Source organism: Sorex fumeus, unplaced genomic scaffold (assembly GCF_029834395.1).
Source record: "Sorex fumeus unplaced genomic scaffold, SorFum_2.1 ptg000001l, whole genome shotgun sequence".
NCBI classification, from domain to species: domain Eukaryota; kingdom Metazoa; phylum Chordata; class Mammalia; order Eulipotyphla; family Soricidae; genus Sorex; species Sorex fumeus.
The window spans coordinates 1,406,560-1,420,521 of record NW_026606058.1 but is presented as its reverse complement, the minus strand read 5'-3'; the positions used below and the strand labels follow the sequence as shown (position 1 = coordinate 1,420,521).

Genomic DNA, 13,962 nt, shown 5'->3' with positions numbered 1-13,962 from the left:
GAGCTGAGTGCAGAGTCTACAGGCAGGAGCCTGGGCTCGACCCTGCACTCGGTGATCCCTGAGCACTGCCAGGAGCGATCCCTGAGTGCAGATCTGCAAACAACCCGAGTGCCGCCTGCTGTGACCCAGAGACCAAACCCAAGGGAGTCAGGAGCCAGCAATGCGGCATGCCAGGCCTGAGTGAGGCTCTGGGTTGGGTCTCTGGCACTGCTCTGGGCTCCCACGCCCCAGTAACACTGGACGTAGCTCTGGGTCCCCAGATGTGGCACTCACAGCAGCAGGGAAGGCAGACAGCCCATCACGGAGAGACGGCTGTGAGGCCAGGCTGGCGGGACCAGCTCCCGTGGCACAAAGAGACCAAGAGCACCCCCACCCTGGAGCTCACGCTGGGCAGCTGGAACGTCACCCCGAGACTGACAGCTGGGATGGGGTGAGAGAGAAAGCCCCTATTGGGCCGGGAGGCTCACAGGCTGGTGCCTGGGCTCCACTGTGCGCTGCAGGGGCCCCGGGCATCCGAGGACCACTGTTTCCCTGCAGAACTGGACGGCCATCGTGGCTTTGGGAGCAGCAGTGCACCCTGCTTTGTCCCCTAGCACACGTGGGTGGTCGGACTGTGCCTCTTACCCCCAGGTGAAAGTTTTTGTCTTGGGCCACACCCAGCGATGCTCAGGGGTTCCTCCTGGCTCTGCGCTCAGGGATCACTCGCGGCGGGGCACAGAGGACCACATGGGACGCCAGGGATGGAACCCGGGTCAGCTAGGTGCGTGTCAGGCAAGGGCCCTACCCACTGCACTATCTCTCTGGCCCTGGCGAAGGTTCCCAAACACAGCTTGAGGGGCATCACCTCCCCGACTGTGAGGCAGCTGGGGTTCAGGGAGACTGTGGGGGCGGCCCAGAGAGAAGCAGGGACTCAGGACAGCAGCTGGCGTGAGGCTCGCACGTCAGCGGGAGCGGATGAGGACACTCATGGTTTGTTTCCTTTCTTTCTTTTTTTTTTTTTTTTGGACTGAGGTAAATAAAAAAGCTTCTTCTGGGACACTGGGAGGGAAAGAAAAGTCTGTCCCCGCCAAGTCCGCTGGTGAGCGTCACATCAGGCTCTTCCGGAACTGTGAGCGCGGGGTGGCCTGGGCGGGCTGGGGCTCGGGGCCCCGCAGGTCCATCTGCCGGTACAAGTCCCGCAGCTCCTGCACCTCCTGCAGCACCCGCTTGGCCTGGCTCCAGTTCGACGAGGCTTCCCCGAGCAGCCGCTCCGTCTCCTGCAAGAGCTGCTGGGGCTCCGCGCCCGGGGGTGAGCGCTGGGGGCCCGCGGCCTTCCGCTTTCGGTCCCCCAGGCCCTGCACCTCGGCCAGCAGCTCCTGGGTCTTCTCCAGCTTCCTGGCCACCAGGTCCTGGATCCGGGAGAGCTGGCCCGGCTGGGGTGTGCCGGGGGTCGGGGTGTCCTTGGGCTGCAGCTGGAGGGGCCGCCCCAGGCCCGGGTCCCTCTGTGCCAGGATCTCCTCCAGGGAGGCACAGCGGCCCTTCTCGGTGGGGGTCAGCTTCTTGGGTGCCTGAGGGGTGTAGGGGGCCCCCTTGTCTGGCTTCTCCCAGGGCCGGGCGAGGCCCCGCGCACGGTCCGCGGACGGCTGGACACGGTCCGAATCTGCCCTCCGCCGGCTGCCAGCCAGCTGCGCCACTGACTTGTCCAGGTCCACTCGGAAGCTGTCGGCGCAGGAGGCCGATCCCTCGGGGGCAGGGTCCTCCTCCTGGATCAAGTCCAAGGTCAGCATCCCATCGGAGGTAGAGGTCGAGGCCTGGGGAGGGAAGGGGAGGGGAGGGCATCAGTGGCCTCGGGAGCGGCAGTGCCTGCCGCTGTGCCCCCACGGCGCCCGGGTGAGAAGCGTCCACCAGTGCCAGGGCTCGTCTGCTCTTCCTGGCCGCCCCTCCCTCATGATCTGAACGTGCGTCTTTTTTGCTGTGTGCGATTGAAACTAACGTCCCTGCTTCTTCCTCAGAGTCTCATATTTTGGGGGGGGGTGGGACGAGCTACATCCAGGATGCTCAGAGCTTACTCCTGGCTCTGTGCTCAGGGGTCACTTATGGTATTGCCTGCGGGTCAGGGGGCGCTGGAGATTAGACCACCCTCCCCATGTGCTACTGCTCCAACCCCTTCATGGTGTCACTTCGTGACCCCGTTCTCTCTGGACTGTGGTCTCCATGTAGAGCCTGAACACAGGACCCTCTACTGCAGCCCGCCGCTGTCCCTGTCCATCCTCCCCCAGCCACTCGGAGCCTCCCACGAGCTGAGACCCGCTCTCCTCTCTCTGACACTGTCCAGTCCCGAGTGTGTCGCTCACATGTCCCTTCAGTCCTTCCTCAGTAGGGGGAGGAGCAGGCCCCAGAGGTGTGGACATGCAGGGCCCCAGCTCCGCCTCATGTGGCCCCTCCTAGCGCTGGTGCCTGGGCCCCCAGGGCACATGCGAAGCCCCCCTTGCGCAGCAGGTGGGACCCTGTGCCGTGTGGGTGCTGGGGCCTGTGCTCAGTCCCTAGCTATCTCCCTAGCCACAGCCTGGGACCATGACTCTCCGGCATGTGCCCATCGGGACGTATGATTTGGAGGGGTCCGTCAGGGTGGGTGACAAAGGCTCCCTTAGACCCTGACCCTGGTTTCCGTGGAGCCCCCCACAAATGCCTCTCTGGGCGGTCTTGCGGTGGTCTTGTCAGCACTGGCTGCCATGGAGTCAGCAGGTCTTACTTACTTCGGTCTTTCTCTTTTGGGCCACACCCAGTGGTGGTCGGGGCTCACTCCCGGCTCTGCGCTCAGGAATGACTCCTGTGGGGCTTGACCCAGGGCTGAGTGTGTGCAACTCACGTGCCCCACCCCTGTGCTATCAGGTTTTGTTCCCTAAGGGTCTCACCACCGCCATCAGGTGTCCCCGCGTTGGGGGCCGGCGAGAGTGCTGGATCTTGGCTCTGTCTCGGGTGGGATGGGCGAGGCAGCTCTCCTCCTCCACGGTGACCTGTGGACACGCGCTGTGAGTCCCGGGGCCAGCGGCCCCGCGAACTGCAGCAGATAATCCCAGGGTGAGGGGTTCGCTGTGTGCCAGGGCCCCGAGATGGGGCCAGGGCCCCTGCGCGGGGAGATGGGCCGGCAGAGAGGCCGTAAGGACTGGAGAAGAGCCCACAAAAGGGAGACAGGGCAGCAAGAACACGGGGCTGCCTGTCACCTCCCTCCCCGCGGGCTCAGGAGCTCTGTCCGCCCACCGCCCGTCCCTGAAGTCAGACCCCTGACCTCGTCCAAGATTCGGTTCTTGGCTCGGATGATGGCAGCGTTGAGGGCGCTGATCCAGAGCTCTTTCTCCTCCGGACTCACAGCCAGGAAGACCAGGTTGGGCGCCTGCGAGGGGACAGTCTTGTTGAAGCCGGAGTTTTGGGTGGCCACCTCACCCTGACACAGGGAATCAAAATTGGCAGCTACTGTCTTGGACCCAGCTCCAGGAGGAAGATGTCTTGGGTGGCACCTCTATGGCCAGCAGACCAGAGCCCAGCGTCAGCAAGTGGCCACAGTGCCAAGTCTGTTTCAGAAAGACCTGGAAAGGGGTAACTGGTACTGGAGGCCGTTGAAGGAGGCTCAACAAAGGACAGAGAAAAACAACGACCTCTGAATGTTGGGGAAGCAGACTGTGACACGGGGCTGTGCACAGGGAGAGGAGCTTGTTCAATCCCGGCATGCCACAGGGTCCCCTGAGAACTGCCAGGAGTAACTGCTGAGCACAGAGCCAGGAGTAGTCCTAAGCACCACCGGGAGTGGCCCAAAAGAAAAAAAAAGAAAAAAAGCCCAGACGGTGACAGGAATGACCGGTGGCCTTCCTGGGCTCCCTCGGACAAGAGGAATGAAATCGAGGACTCCCCTGGCTTCCAAAGCAGGGGACATGCAGGTAGAGAGGAAGGGGCGGTCCCTGTGGCTGGACAGATGAAGGCTGGCTGCAGAAAGGGAAGGAAGTGGGCACGGTTATTTCAGGTTAAATAATAAATGTTGGGCCATGCCCAGGTATGGTCCTCTGAGCACAGAGCTGGGGCAGAGCCTGAGTAAGACCCTCAAACGAGATGACCAACAGGCAGGAGGGGGCAGCAGGAGGGCCACCGGGGTGTGAAAGGAGGTGCTAGGGGGACTGCCAGCCTCACTGGGTCTCCAGGCTGCTGCAGTGACCCCTTCATCATGTCCCTGGGCTGCCTGCAGTGTCCCTGGGTTAGCTGCAGTGACCTTAGGCTGCCCGCAGTGACCCGAACCATGTCCCGGGCCGCCCCCGGAGAGCCTGCACTATGCCCCCGGGCCGCCCACAGTGACCCGCACCGCGCCTCCTGGGCCAACCGCAGTGACCCGCACCGTGTTCCCGGGCCGCCCGCAGTGACCCGCACCGTGTTCCCCGGCTGCCTGCAGTGCACCAGGGCGAACTTGCTGTGGCTCTTCTTGCTCCTGCTCCGGGACTTGCGCAGTTCCTCACACTTCTCGTAGTCGCTCAGGTCGAAGGCCTCTGGGATGCTCTTCTCATCTTTCACCTGAGGTGGGACCATGAGGTCACTTCCCACCCCCGTGGCGGCAGGAGCCGGCTACCCGCTCAGGGCCTCCTGAGTCCTCAGCCCGCACTGTGGCCCTGGCCCTGTCCTGAGGGCTGTGAGGGCCCCGTGTCTCCAGCTGGCCTGGTCTCCCTGAACTCCATCCCGACACTGCGGACACCTGCCCTGGCCCCCAGGAGCACCTGTGTCCAGGCTGGAAGGCCCCGGGTTCCGGCCCTGGCTCGGAGACTGGTCGGCAGCCCTGATGGGCTCCCAGGATGGTGTCTTGGCTTCTTCCCACAACCCCAGCCTGAGAGCTGCGTGCAACTGTGTCACTTCCCTGAGAGCTGCGTGCAACTGTGTCACTTTCCTGAGAGCTGCGTGCAACTGTGTCACTTTCCTGAGAGCTGCGTGCAACTGTGTCACTTCCCTGAGAGCTGCGTGCAACTGTGTCACTTCCCTGAGAGCTGCGTGCAACTGTGTCACTTCCCTGAGAGCTGCGTGCAACTGTGTCACTTCCCTGAGAGCTGCGTGCAACTGTGTCACTTCCCTGAGAGCTGCGTGCAACTGTGTCACTTCCCTGTGCAGTGTCCCCTCCCACCTCAGTGTTGTCCCCTCCTGCCACAGTGTCCCTACTTCAGTGTACGACTGAACTCACCACCTGTTCCACTCCACCAGCCTTTTCGGGCACCCCAGAGTGGATTCCACGAACATTTTGTGCAAGGGCCATTTTGACGTCTGCCTTTCTGAGTTCTCCTCTGCCTCCTGGGGATCCCCACACACTCTGCGGCTCTGGGGCTACCACTGAGGGGCTGCTACAGCCCCCGGGGAACAAAACAAGCCATGGCCACTGAGAGACAAAGCTCTCGCCTAAGTGGCCGGGCCCAGGGCTGCCAGAGCAGTGACGGCGTATTTTGCAGGAGGCCGGGAGACTGCCGGGATGCTCCAGAAGGCGGACCCCACTCCTCTCTCTGGACCCTGTCTCCTGGACCCTGTCCTCTCTCCCCAGACCCCGTCCCCCGTCACCCCTTCCTCCAGACCCCACCCCACCTCCTCTTCCCCGACTCTGAGTGGGCAAGGGGCTGTGACAGTGAGCAGTTGAGGTGGGTGAGTGGCCCCTGGCCCGGCCCGAGCCTGCCACGCTTGAACCTGGCGTGGCCCATGGACTCCGGGCATCTTGGCTGTGAGTTGTGTCCGAGAAGGGTCAAGGGCAGAAGTGCTGACAGCCCAGGGCTGCAGGAACAACACCCGGGAACTGGGGCGGGACCCGTCAGCGGAGGCCCGAGATCCTGGACAGGAAACTCTGGCAGGGGGTGGTCTGCAGTGGAGGACACTGTTTCCAGAGTCCTGCTTCCAGGTGGGGGGACGGGAGAGGGTCTGGCATGGGCACGCCTGATAACATGTCCGGGGACGGAAGTCAGCCTGTCACTGAGCAGGAGTGGGAGTTGGGGTGAGGGGAGCACAAGCCCGTCTAGGCTCGGGGAGTGCACAGACGCCCAGCCCCGGGCCCTGCAAGGCACAAGAGCACCCCCACCCCCCACCCCCACCCCAGCACGCAGGCGGGACTCTCCACAGAGGGCTTCTGGCCTCAGCCTCGGGCAGATCCTGCCTTGAGGGTGAAGCAAAAGTACTTTCAGGTGAGGGATGGACCTCCGCCACCACAGGCGAGGCCCCATGCATCCACTCACATCCAGGCCAACAGACAGCAAGCACTGAAGCCTCGCGAGCTATGGACCCTGGTTAACCCCTAACTGGAGCCCCCAGTGCCACCAGGTGCGGCCCAAATGACCCGCTCAATAAAAACAAGAAAGCTGGTCTCGACCCTCTTGGCTCTGTGGTTTGAGCGAGTGAGCAGACCAGGGTCCACTGCATCTGCACCAGGGGAAGCCGCGTTGTCCACGGTCATACACTCCTGACTCAGAGACACCCTCAGGCACGGCAGTGGTCACTGTGCCTGACCCCTTTACTGCACAAACGTGGCCCCGCGACCCAGGGGCTCACACCGGGCACAGACAAATACGGACCAGGAGCACTCTCCCCCCATCCCTCCGTTCCCAGCCTCTCCTGCCAGTTTCGCGCTGTTATGCACACGGGAGATGCACTTGGCCATCCCTTCACTTCCTTTGTTCACGCTGGGGAGCATCGTGGAGAGAGCCTTGGGAAGCTTCGGGGGCTGGGGCCAGGCTCTCTCTCCAGGGTGAAGGTGAAGGAACAGCCCAGCCAGCCCTGTCTGGCCTGGGCCACTCCTGCCACTAGGAAACAGCAGAGCCTCAAGACCCGACTGGAGGCATCCGGGGGTCCTGAACACCGGGCACTTCCCCGATTTCTGGTGGCACTTGCCCCGAGGACGCCAGCTTCAACGCCATAAAAGGTTTCTTTGACCTACCCCAAGTCCAGTGAGCTGTCTACTGCAGAAAGCGGAAGAGGCTCCAAGTTGGGGGCCCACCAGGTGGCCGGATCAGGGACCAGACAGGGCTGCCCCCTCCCCTCTGGGCAGACACAGCAGGCCTTCTAAGCCAGGGGCCAAGTCCAGTTATTTCTCAGTTATTCATCCGAGTCACCGAGAAGGCGGTGGACAGACGAGGGTCTGAGCAGGCCCCCTGTGGACCCAGCGTGGCCCTGTGCAGGGCGCGCGGCTGCCTGGCCACGCAGGGCCCAGCGCCCCGACCTCCTCCCCTCGCTTATGGGGACCCGAGCGGGTGGACGGAGCAGGACGCGGGGTCGGGCCCCGCGAGTCCCCGGTGGTCCTGATGCTGGCGGCGGCCCTGCGGGAAGGAAGGAAGGAAGGGCCGGGGGCGCAGAGTGGACAGGAAGGGCAATGCGGGGACGGGTCCTTCCTGCAGATCGGGCTGCGGGAGCGAGCGCCCCGACTCCGGGGCGGCGGGGGGCGGTCCGGACGGGGGTGGCCGCCGCCGGGCGCGGGTGCGGGAGCCCCGGCGCCCCCCGCCCGCCCGCCCGCCGGACCCCCGCCCGCGCCTACCTCCTTGTCGGACACCAGCAGCTGGTCGCTCCTCAGCACCACGTAGCGGTTCTTCCAGATCTCCCGGAAAATGCCCTTCCCGCAGAATTTCCGCACCCAGCCGACCTTCTCGGGGGGCGCCGGCTGCGCGTTCCCGTCCGGGGGCCCCTGCGCGGGGAGGGACGGAGGGAGGCCGCGGTCCGGCGCCCGCGCGCGCCCCGCACCCCGCGCCCCGCGCCCCGCCCGGCCCGGTCCAGCCCCGGCCACTCACCCGCCGGCCCGGCTCGTGCTTCCTCATGGCCACGCGGGGCCCGGCGCGCCCGCACCCCGCGCCCCGCGCCCTCCGCCGCGGCCCCGGCCCGGCCCCGGCCCGTGACGTCGCGCCGGAATCCAGGGGCGAACCCGGCGCCGCCGCGCGCGCCCCCCCCGCCCGCCCCGCGCCTTTGTTCCCGCCGCGCCGCCGCCGCCAACGCCGCCGACGCCGCCGCGAGGGGGAGCCGCGGGCGCGGGGGGCGCGGGGGGCGCGGGACCCGCGGGACCCCGCGCGCCGGGCAAAGTTTCCGGCCCGCGACGCGCCCGCGGGCCGGCGCGCGCCCACGCAGCCCCGCGCCCCGGTGCGTGCCCGGACGGACGGCCCGAGCGCGCCCGGGGCCTGCGCCGGCGGGGGTCGGGACCCCCGAACTTGGAGCGCAGGGGGGCCCTCCGCGGCACCTGGCAGGCCGGGGGGCACCGCTGACCCCCGTCCACGCTTGACCCGGGGAGTCCGATCCCCCCCGCCCCCCACGCCTCGTCTGTTTCAGGGGAAGAGGGGAGTCGGGTTCGGGGGTCCGGTTGTATCACACCTTTGGGGACCAAGCTGACTTCTCTGCGCCTCGGTTTCTCCACATGGGACATCCTGCGGGACGCGATGCCACCCCATGCCAGGAGGAAGGGGGATGCGGCTTTGCTTCTCCTGCAGGGTTGACTGTGGCACGCCACCCTTTCACCGGCTAAGACTTCTCCTAGCATCCTCCCATCAACCATCATGAACCCCTCCATTTTATTTATATATATATTTTTTAATCGATTTTTTTTTTCTTTTTGAGACACTCAGTGACACTTACTCCTGGCTCTGCACTCAGAAATTACTCCAGGCAGTACTTGGGGGGACCATCTGGGATGCCAGGGATTGGACCCAGGTCAGCTGCATGCGAGGCGAACACCCTACCCGCTGTACTATCACTCTGGTGGGGGTGGGCACACCTGTGCTCAGGGCTGACTCCTGGCTCCGTGCTCAGGGAATCGCCCCTGGTAGTGTTCGGGACCCTATGTGGTGCTGGGGTCACGCCCGAGTTGGCCACATGCAAGGCCGGTGCCCTCCCTTGCTGTCCACTGGTCCTCTCAAATGCTCCTACAGATCCGTAAGTTCTTTGAATCCCCAGCACTTTCTTATATAGCACTTAGAATAAATACTACTCCCCTTGGGAAGTCCAGAAACAGGACACGGCAGACCAGCCTGCCTGCCAGTCTACACAGCAACGTACTGGTTAAGTGGGTTAGAATCCAGATCTCCAGGTTTTCTGACCCAGCGTGCTGTCCAGGTTGCCCTCCCTCCCAATGTAGCCGACCTTTCCGCACCCGTTCCCGTTTCTGAGAGGAACAGGGATTCTCCTGGGGTGCTCAGGGATGGACCCCTGCTGTTCGGGCTCAGGGGGCAGGTCACTGGGATGCAGTCCCGGTGATGCTCAGGGCCATCCCACACACAATCTGTTACGCTGGCACTGACCTTGGGGCTTTGCATGCGAGCCAGTCTTTGGAGCTCTTGGGCCCCAGTGACAAACACCTGAGTCCTCCACTCGCACGGTGCCCGGGTCCTTCCAAACCCTCCACAGTGATGTCCAGACCTGCGGCAGACGCCATGGTTGGCCCCCCCTGGCACTGCTGCTTCCACCTGGCGCAACTCCCCTTCTGTGGGCCGGCCCCTCCAGCCAGTGCCTCCCTCACCAAGGAACCTTCGTGCCTCCACATTAGGATCTCCGTGTGGACTGTTTCCTTTCCCTTTTTCTTTCCTGGGCCACACCCAGTGGTGCTCAGGACTTCCTCCTGGCTTTGTGCTCAGGGATCACTCCTGGTGGGGCTTGGGGAACCTCCTGTGGAGCTAGCTGGGGTTGGAAGTATACAGCAAGTGCCCTACCCCCAGAAAAGGCACGTGTTACGTTTTTGGTTTGGGTATACACTTAGCATTGCTCAGGGCTTACTCCTGACTCTGTGCTCAGGGATCACTCCTCGCAGACTTCCTGGGGTGCTGGAATTGAACTGGGGTTGACTGCTGCAAGGGGAGCACCTTGCCTGCTATACTATGGCTCTGGCCCTCAATTCTTTTATTTATTTATTGAATCACCGTGAGGACAGTCACAAAGCCTTTCAGTTCAAGTCTCGGTCGGTCATACAATGATCAAACACCGTCCCTTCACCAGTGCACATTTTCCACCACCAAGAACCCTGGTATACCCCCCCCTCCAGCCCACCCCCTGCCTGTGTGGCAGACTTTCACTTTACTCTCTCTCTCTCTACGTTGATCACGTTCAATATTACAACAAAAGACCCAACATGGTTATTTGGAATTTTCCCCAACATTCAGACCTGCCACAAAGACGTAATCAGAAAATTTGTTTTCTATTGCTGATTATGATGAGCATATGATGTCATGTGGCCACAACAGCGGCCACGCGAATTTGGATTTCTGACATTTTAGTAATAAACCTAGAGGGGTTACTGCCAGAAGCCCCTGGGTTCCGAGACTGGTATGTGTCCCTTTGGGATCATGGTCGGTGAGAAGCCGGATGAAGGCCCCCAATTCTTTTTTTTTTTTTAATCCAAACAAACATCATTATTTATTTTTATTTATTTTTTGCTTTTTGGGTCACACCTGGCGATGCACAGGGGTTACTCCTGGCTCTGCACTCAGGAGTTACTCCTGGCGGTGCTCAGGGGACCATATGGGATGCTGGGAATCAAACCCGGGTCGGCCGCGTGCAAGGCAAACGCCCTACCCGCTGTGCTATCGCTCCAGCCCCAGGCCCCCAATTCTTAACTGAGGAATGTCTGACTGTGACAACTTGACTCATGTTCACCGAGCTTGCTCCTCAGTGAGCAGGGTACACAGACACAGACACAGACACACACACACACACACACACAGATACACACGAAAACACAAACACAGACACACACAGATACAAACACACAAAGATACACAGATAGCCGCACCTCCCCTCCCCCATCCAGTTCCTCTGTCTGGTGGAGATGGACACAAGCAGGACTCTGGACGTGGTCACTGTCCTCAGTGCAGCTCCAAGGTGAACCAGAGCTCATTCTCTCCCTGGGTAGTAGACTCCACGGGAAGCAGGAAACTACCAAAGACAGGCTTGAGATGCCCGGACAAGTCACTGCACAGAAACTGCTCTCCAGGGGCTGGAGAGACAGGACGGCAGGGAGGACACTGGCCTTGCGTGTGGCCAACCTGGCACCCCCTATGGTTCCCAGAGCCATTCCAGGAGTGACCCCTGAGTGCAGAGCCAGGAATAAGTCATGAGGACTGCCGGCGTGTCCAGAAACAGACACTGCTTCCCAAACAGTGCCTTCCTGACAAATGAGCACCTCCAGTTTTATGGAGTAAATGGGACATGGGGTTTCACCAGGGCGTTTGAGTCTATGGAAGATGGATGATTACGAGCCTGTGTGCTCTACATTTCAATGATTTTTTTTTTTAATAAAGAAGGCTACTAATAATGGAATCAGCCAAGAAGCCAAAACACAGTGGCATCAGCTCAGAGCATTTCGTTTGGTTCTGCTGTACGGAACCTCACGGGGCCAGGCAAATACTCCTCTTGGCCACTGAGTCACGAACTCCCAAGGCCCAGCTCTGATCATCAGACATGGAAATCGTGTCTGAGCAACGCTAGCCCCTCACAGCAGACATCCCGAAGCGAGGCTCTAAGACGCCTTGATGACCGTGCGGCCACGAGCAGCCAAGTGCCGAAAGGGTCGCTCTGCCCCACAGAGCATCTTGCCAAGAAGTGGAGCATGGAGGGAGATGGGCTGTTTTTAAAAAGAGGAGGAAACTTGTGAAACGCTGCGTTAGAAAAGTTGCCTCCTAAACTGCTGGCGATCTCAAGGGCTGGGCGTGACTCAGCGGAGAGCACTGCTCTGGGCGTGTTCCCTGGGCTGCATCCCTGGCACTGCGGGTCCCCAGGAGGTCGGCATGGTCCCCTCCCTCCACCTAGCACCACTGGTCCCATATAAAATCAAACAAAAGAGGAATTTGGGAACGTGGGAGGAGGCAGCTCGGAGGGTGAGGCAGACGCTTTGCTCATTGGAGCCCCCGGTGTGATCCCTGAGACCATCCGAACCTGGAGTAGCCCCGAGCACGGTCAGTGTGGTCGCCAAAAAAAAAAAAATCCTCCTCGAAACAAAATTCACAAAAGCAAAACCAAACAAAAAGATTTAGCTTTTGTCATCTGGATAATCCTTAGGAGCCCGGAGGCCTCAGAGCTGCGTGGCAGGCAGGGGCCCATTAACTCTCCACTTTCCTTTCTTGGGCTGCTAGTATGGGCCGGGAGAGGGACACAGGAATCGAATCATTCTGTGTCGTGATTTTATAATACTTAACACCTGTAAAATTCTTCAGGTGTTTCACAATGCTCCAATGTTTTTGTTTTTGGGCCCTACCCACCACGGTGATGATCAGCGCGTACTCCTAGCTCTGTGCTCAGGGATCACTCGTGGTGTCTGCGGACCACATGGGATGCAGAGTTGAAACTGGGTTGGCTGTGGGAAAGGCAAACGCCCTCCCGGCTGTACTATCGCTCCAGCTCCAATGCCCCACTGTGCCGAGTGCCTTAAACGCATTATCTTACTTCACTGAATCCTTACAATCCTCTGTTATTTTATGATTCTTGTTTCACTGAGCCACGAAGAGACTAACATGTAACTGTGAATCTGGGCTGATACCTGAGGACTTTTCTCACATGAAAGTGAGGTTAGGGGCTGGAGAGAATAGTATAGAGGTTTTAAGGCCTTGCACATAGCAAGCACCAAGCACCAAGGAGTGTAAACAGAATCCCCCGCATCCCAAAATCAGCGAGGTTAAAAAGTATATGTACGGTGGGTAGGGTGGTTTGCCTTGCACACGACCAACCTGGGTTTAATCCTCGGCATCCCATATGGACCCCTGAGCACCGCCAGGAGTAATTCCTGAGTGCAGAGCCCGGAGTAACCCCTGAGTATCGCTGGGTGTGACCCAAAAAGCAAAAAATAAAAGATCAAAAAAGAATTTTTAATTCAAGCTAAGTAATGCTGGGTGCCAGGGCAGCTGGTACTGGGGACTGAACTCAGGACTTTGGGCACATGTCTGTGACCCCTGAGCCACTCTCTCCAGGTCCCTGTGCCACTGTGAGTCACTATGATTCGATAACACAATTTCCTGGCTTTCATGACATCATCACTTGCCCCTGGTTTCAAGGAGAGACACTGTCCCCCGGAACATGTGGTTTGCTTCGATAGAAGAAGAAAGAGAAGAAAGGATCCAGGTGAGGCCTGTCCCCATGAACCCCCAGACAGCCACCAATCCCCAAGAAACAACACAATCGCTTGCCTCTTTTCACAAAATGTTTATTGTCATCATACACGATTCCTCAGGGCCACAAAATGACAGTGGAGGGACAAGCAGCATTTCGGCGGCTCTCAGAAAATACGATGATTTTTCAGAAATGAGATGCACAGGAATGTGGTCACAGGACATGGAAGAGATCAAGAGAAGGGCGACTGTTTGTATGATCAGTCCACTGAGTGACTGCTCCCCGACTTTCCGATCTGCTGAGAACCTTTGTCTTCTATTAAGGATCCCAGCAAGCTTCATCGGGAACTGGTGTGGCTTGTAACACGAAGTGCACCAGGCATGCTTTCCTGGAGAGACAGACGGTGAGGCGAGTGGCCCGTGGGTCTGGATGTTGCCAGAGCTCTGCCCGGTCACTCTCCGTGTGGCCAGGCCAGGAGTCAGCTGCCTGGGGATGGGGCCAGCAGGGCGGCTCTGCTGCACACCTGGTCAGTGGGGACAGCCGGCGAAGCCAGAGTCGGAGAGCTCTGTGCCCTTCTCCTGCCACTGCACACTTTCACCTTCGGCTGGCCGACCTCGGGGTCACGGGAGCGTTCTCCAGGCTGGAGCTGTGCAGTCCGGAGGCTAGAACCTCCTCTAGGAAACTGACCAGGAGATTGGAGGTTATGGACAGGACAGAAGCAGCTCTGGAAAGAAAACATCGTGGGTCCGAGCGACAGGAGCGTGGGGAGGGCGCTGACTTGCAGGCAGGCAACCCAGGTTCTCTCCACGGCATCCCATATGGTTCCCCAAGCCCTGCCATGAGTGATCCCTTAGCAGAGAACCAGGAGCGAGCCTTAAGCACTGCCGGGTGTGGCCCAGAAACCAAAACAAA

General features: G+C 60.5%; 2 protein-coding genes across 2 annotated transcripts in view; both read right to left on the bottom strand.

The window, feature by feature from the left end:
• Positions 1-1,055: 1,055 nt before the first annotated feature.
• Positions 1,056-7,796, bottom strand: PLEKHO1 (pleckstrin homology domain containing O1). Its single transcript, XM_056109917.1, has 6 exons — positions 7,764-7,796; positions 7,514-7,660; positions 4,396-4,536; positions 3,269-3,373; positions 2,895-2,996; positions 1,056-1,790 (listed from the first exon to the last, which is right to left on the bottom strand). The coding sequence occupies exons 1-6, from the start codon at positions 7,788-7,790 to the stop codon at positions 1,086-1,088; spliced, it is 1,227 nt and encodes a 408-aa protein (XP_055965892.1). The 5' UTR covers positions 7,791-7,796; the 3' UTR covers positions 1,056-1,085.
• A 5,567-nt stretch (positions 7,797-13,363) lies between these two features.
• Positions 13,364-13,962, bottom strand: part of VPS45 (vacuolar protein sorting 45 homolog) — a 73,013-nt gene continuing 72,414 nt past the window's right edge. Inside the window, exon 15 of the mRNA XM_056137787.1 lies at positions 13,364-13,732. Within this exon, the coding sequence (XP_055993762.1) occupies positions 13,645-13,732 (88 nt within the window). The 3' untranslated portion in view covers positions 13,364-13,644. The remainder of the gene's footprint in view (positions 13,733-13,962) is intronic.

What these genes read in the sequence shown, in the direction of transcription:
- PLEKHO1 (XM_056109917.1), bottom strand. Translation starts at nt 7,790, where the DNA reads ATGAGGAAGCACGAGCCGGGCCGGCGG. An exon ending in AGAACCGAATCTTGGACGAG is followed by an intron (nt 2,997 to 3,268) that starts GTCAGGGGTCTG and finishes GCGTGTCCACAG; the next exon opens with GTCACCGTGGAGGAGGAGAG. An exon ending in GGGGACACCTGATGGCGGTG is followed by an intron (nt 1,791 to 2,894) that starts GTGAGACCCTTA and finishes TTCCCTCCCCAG; the next exon opens with GCCTCGACCTCTACCTCCGA.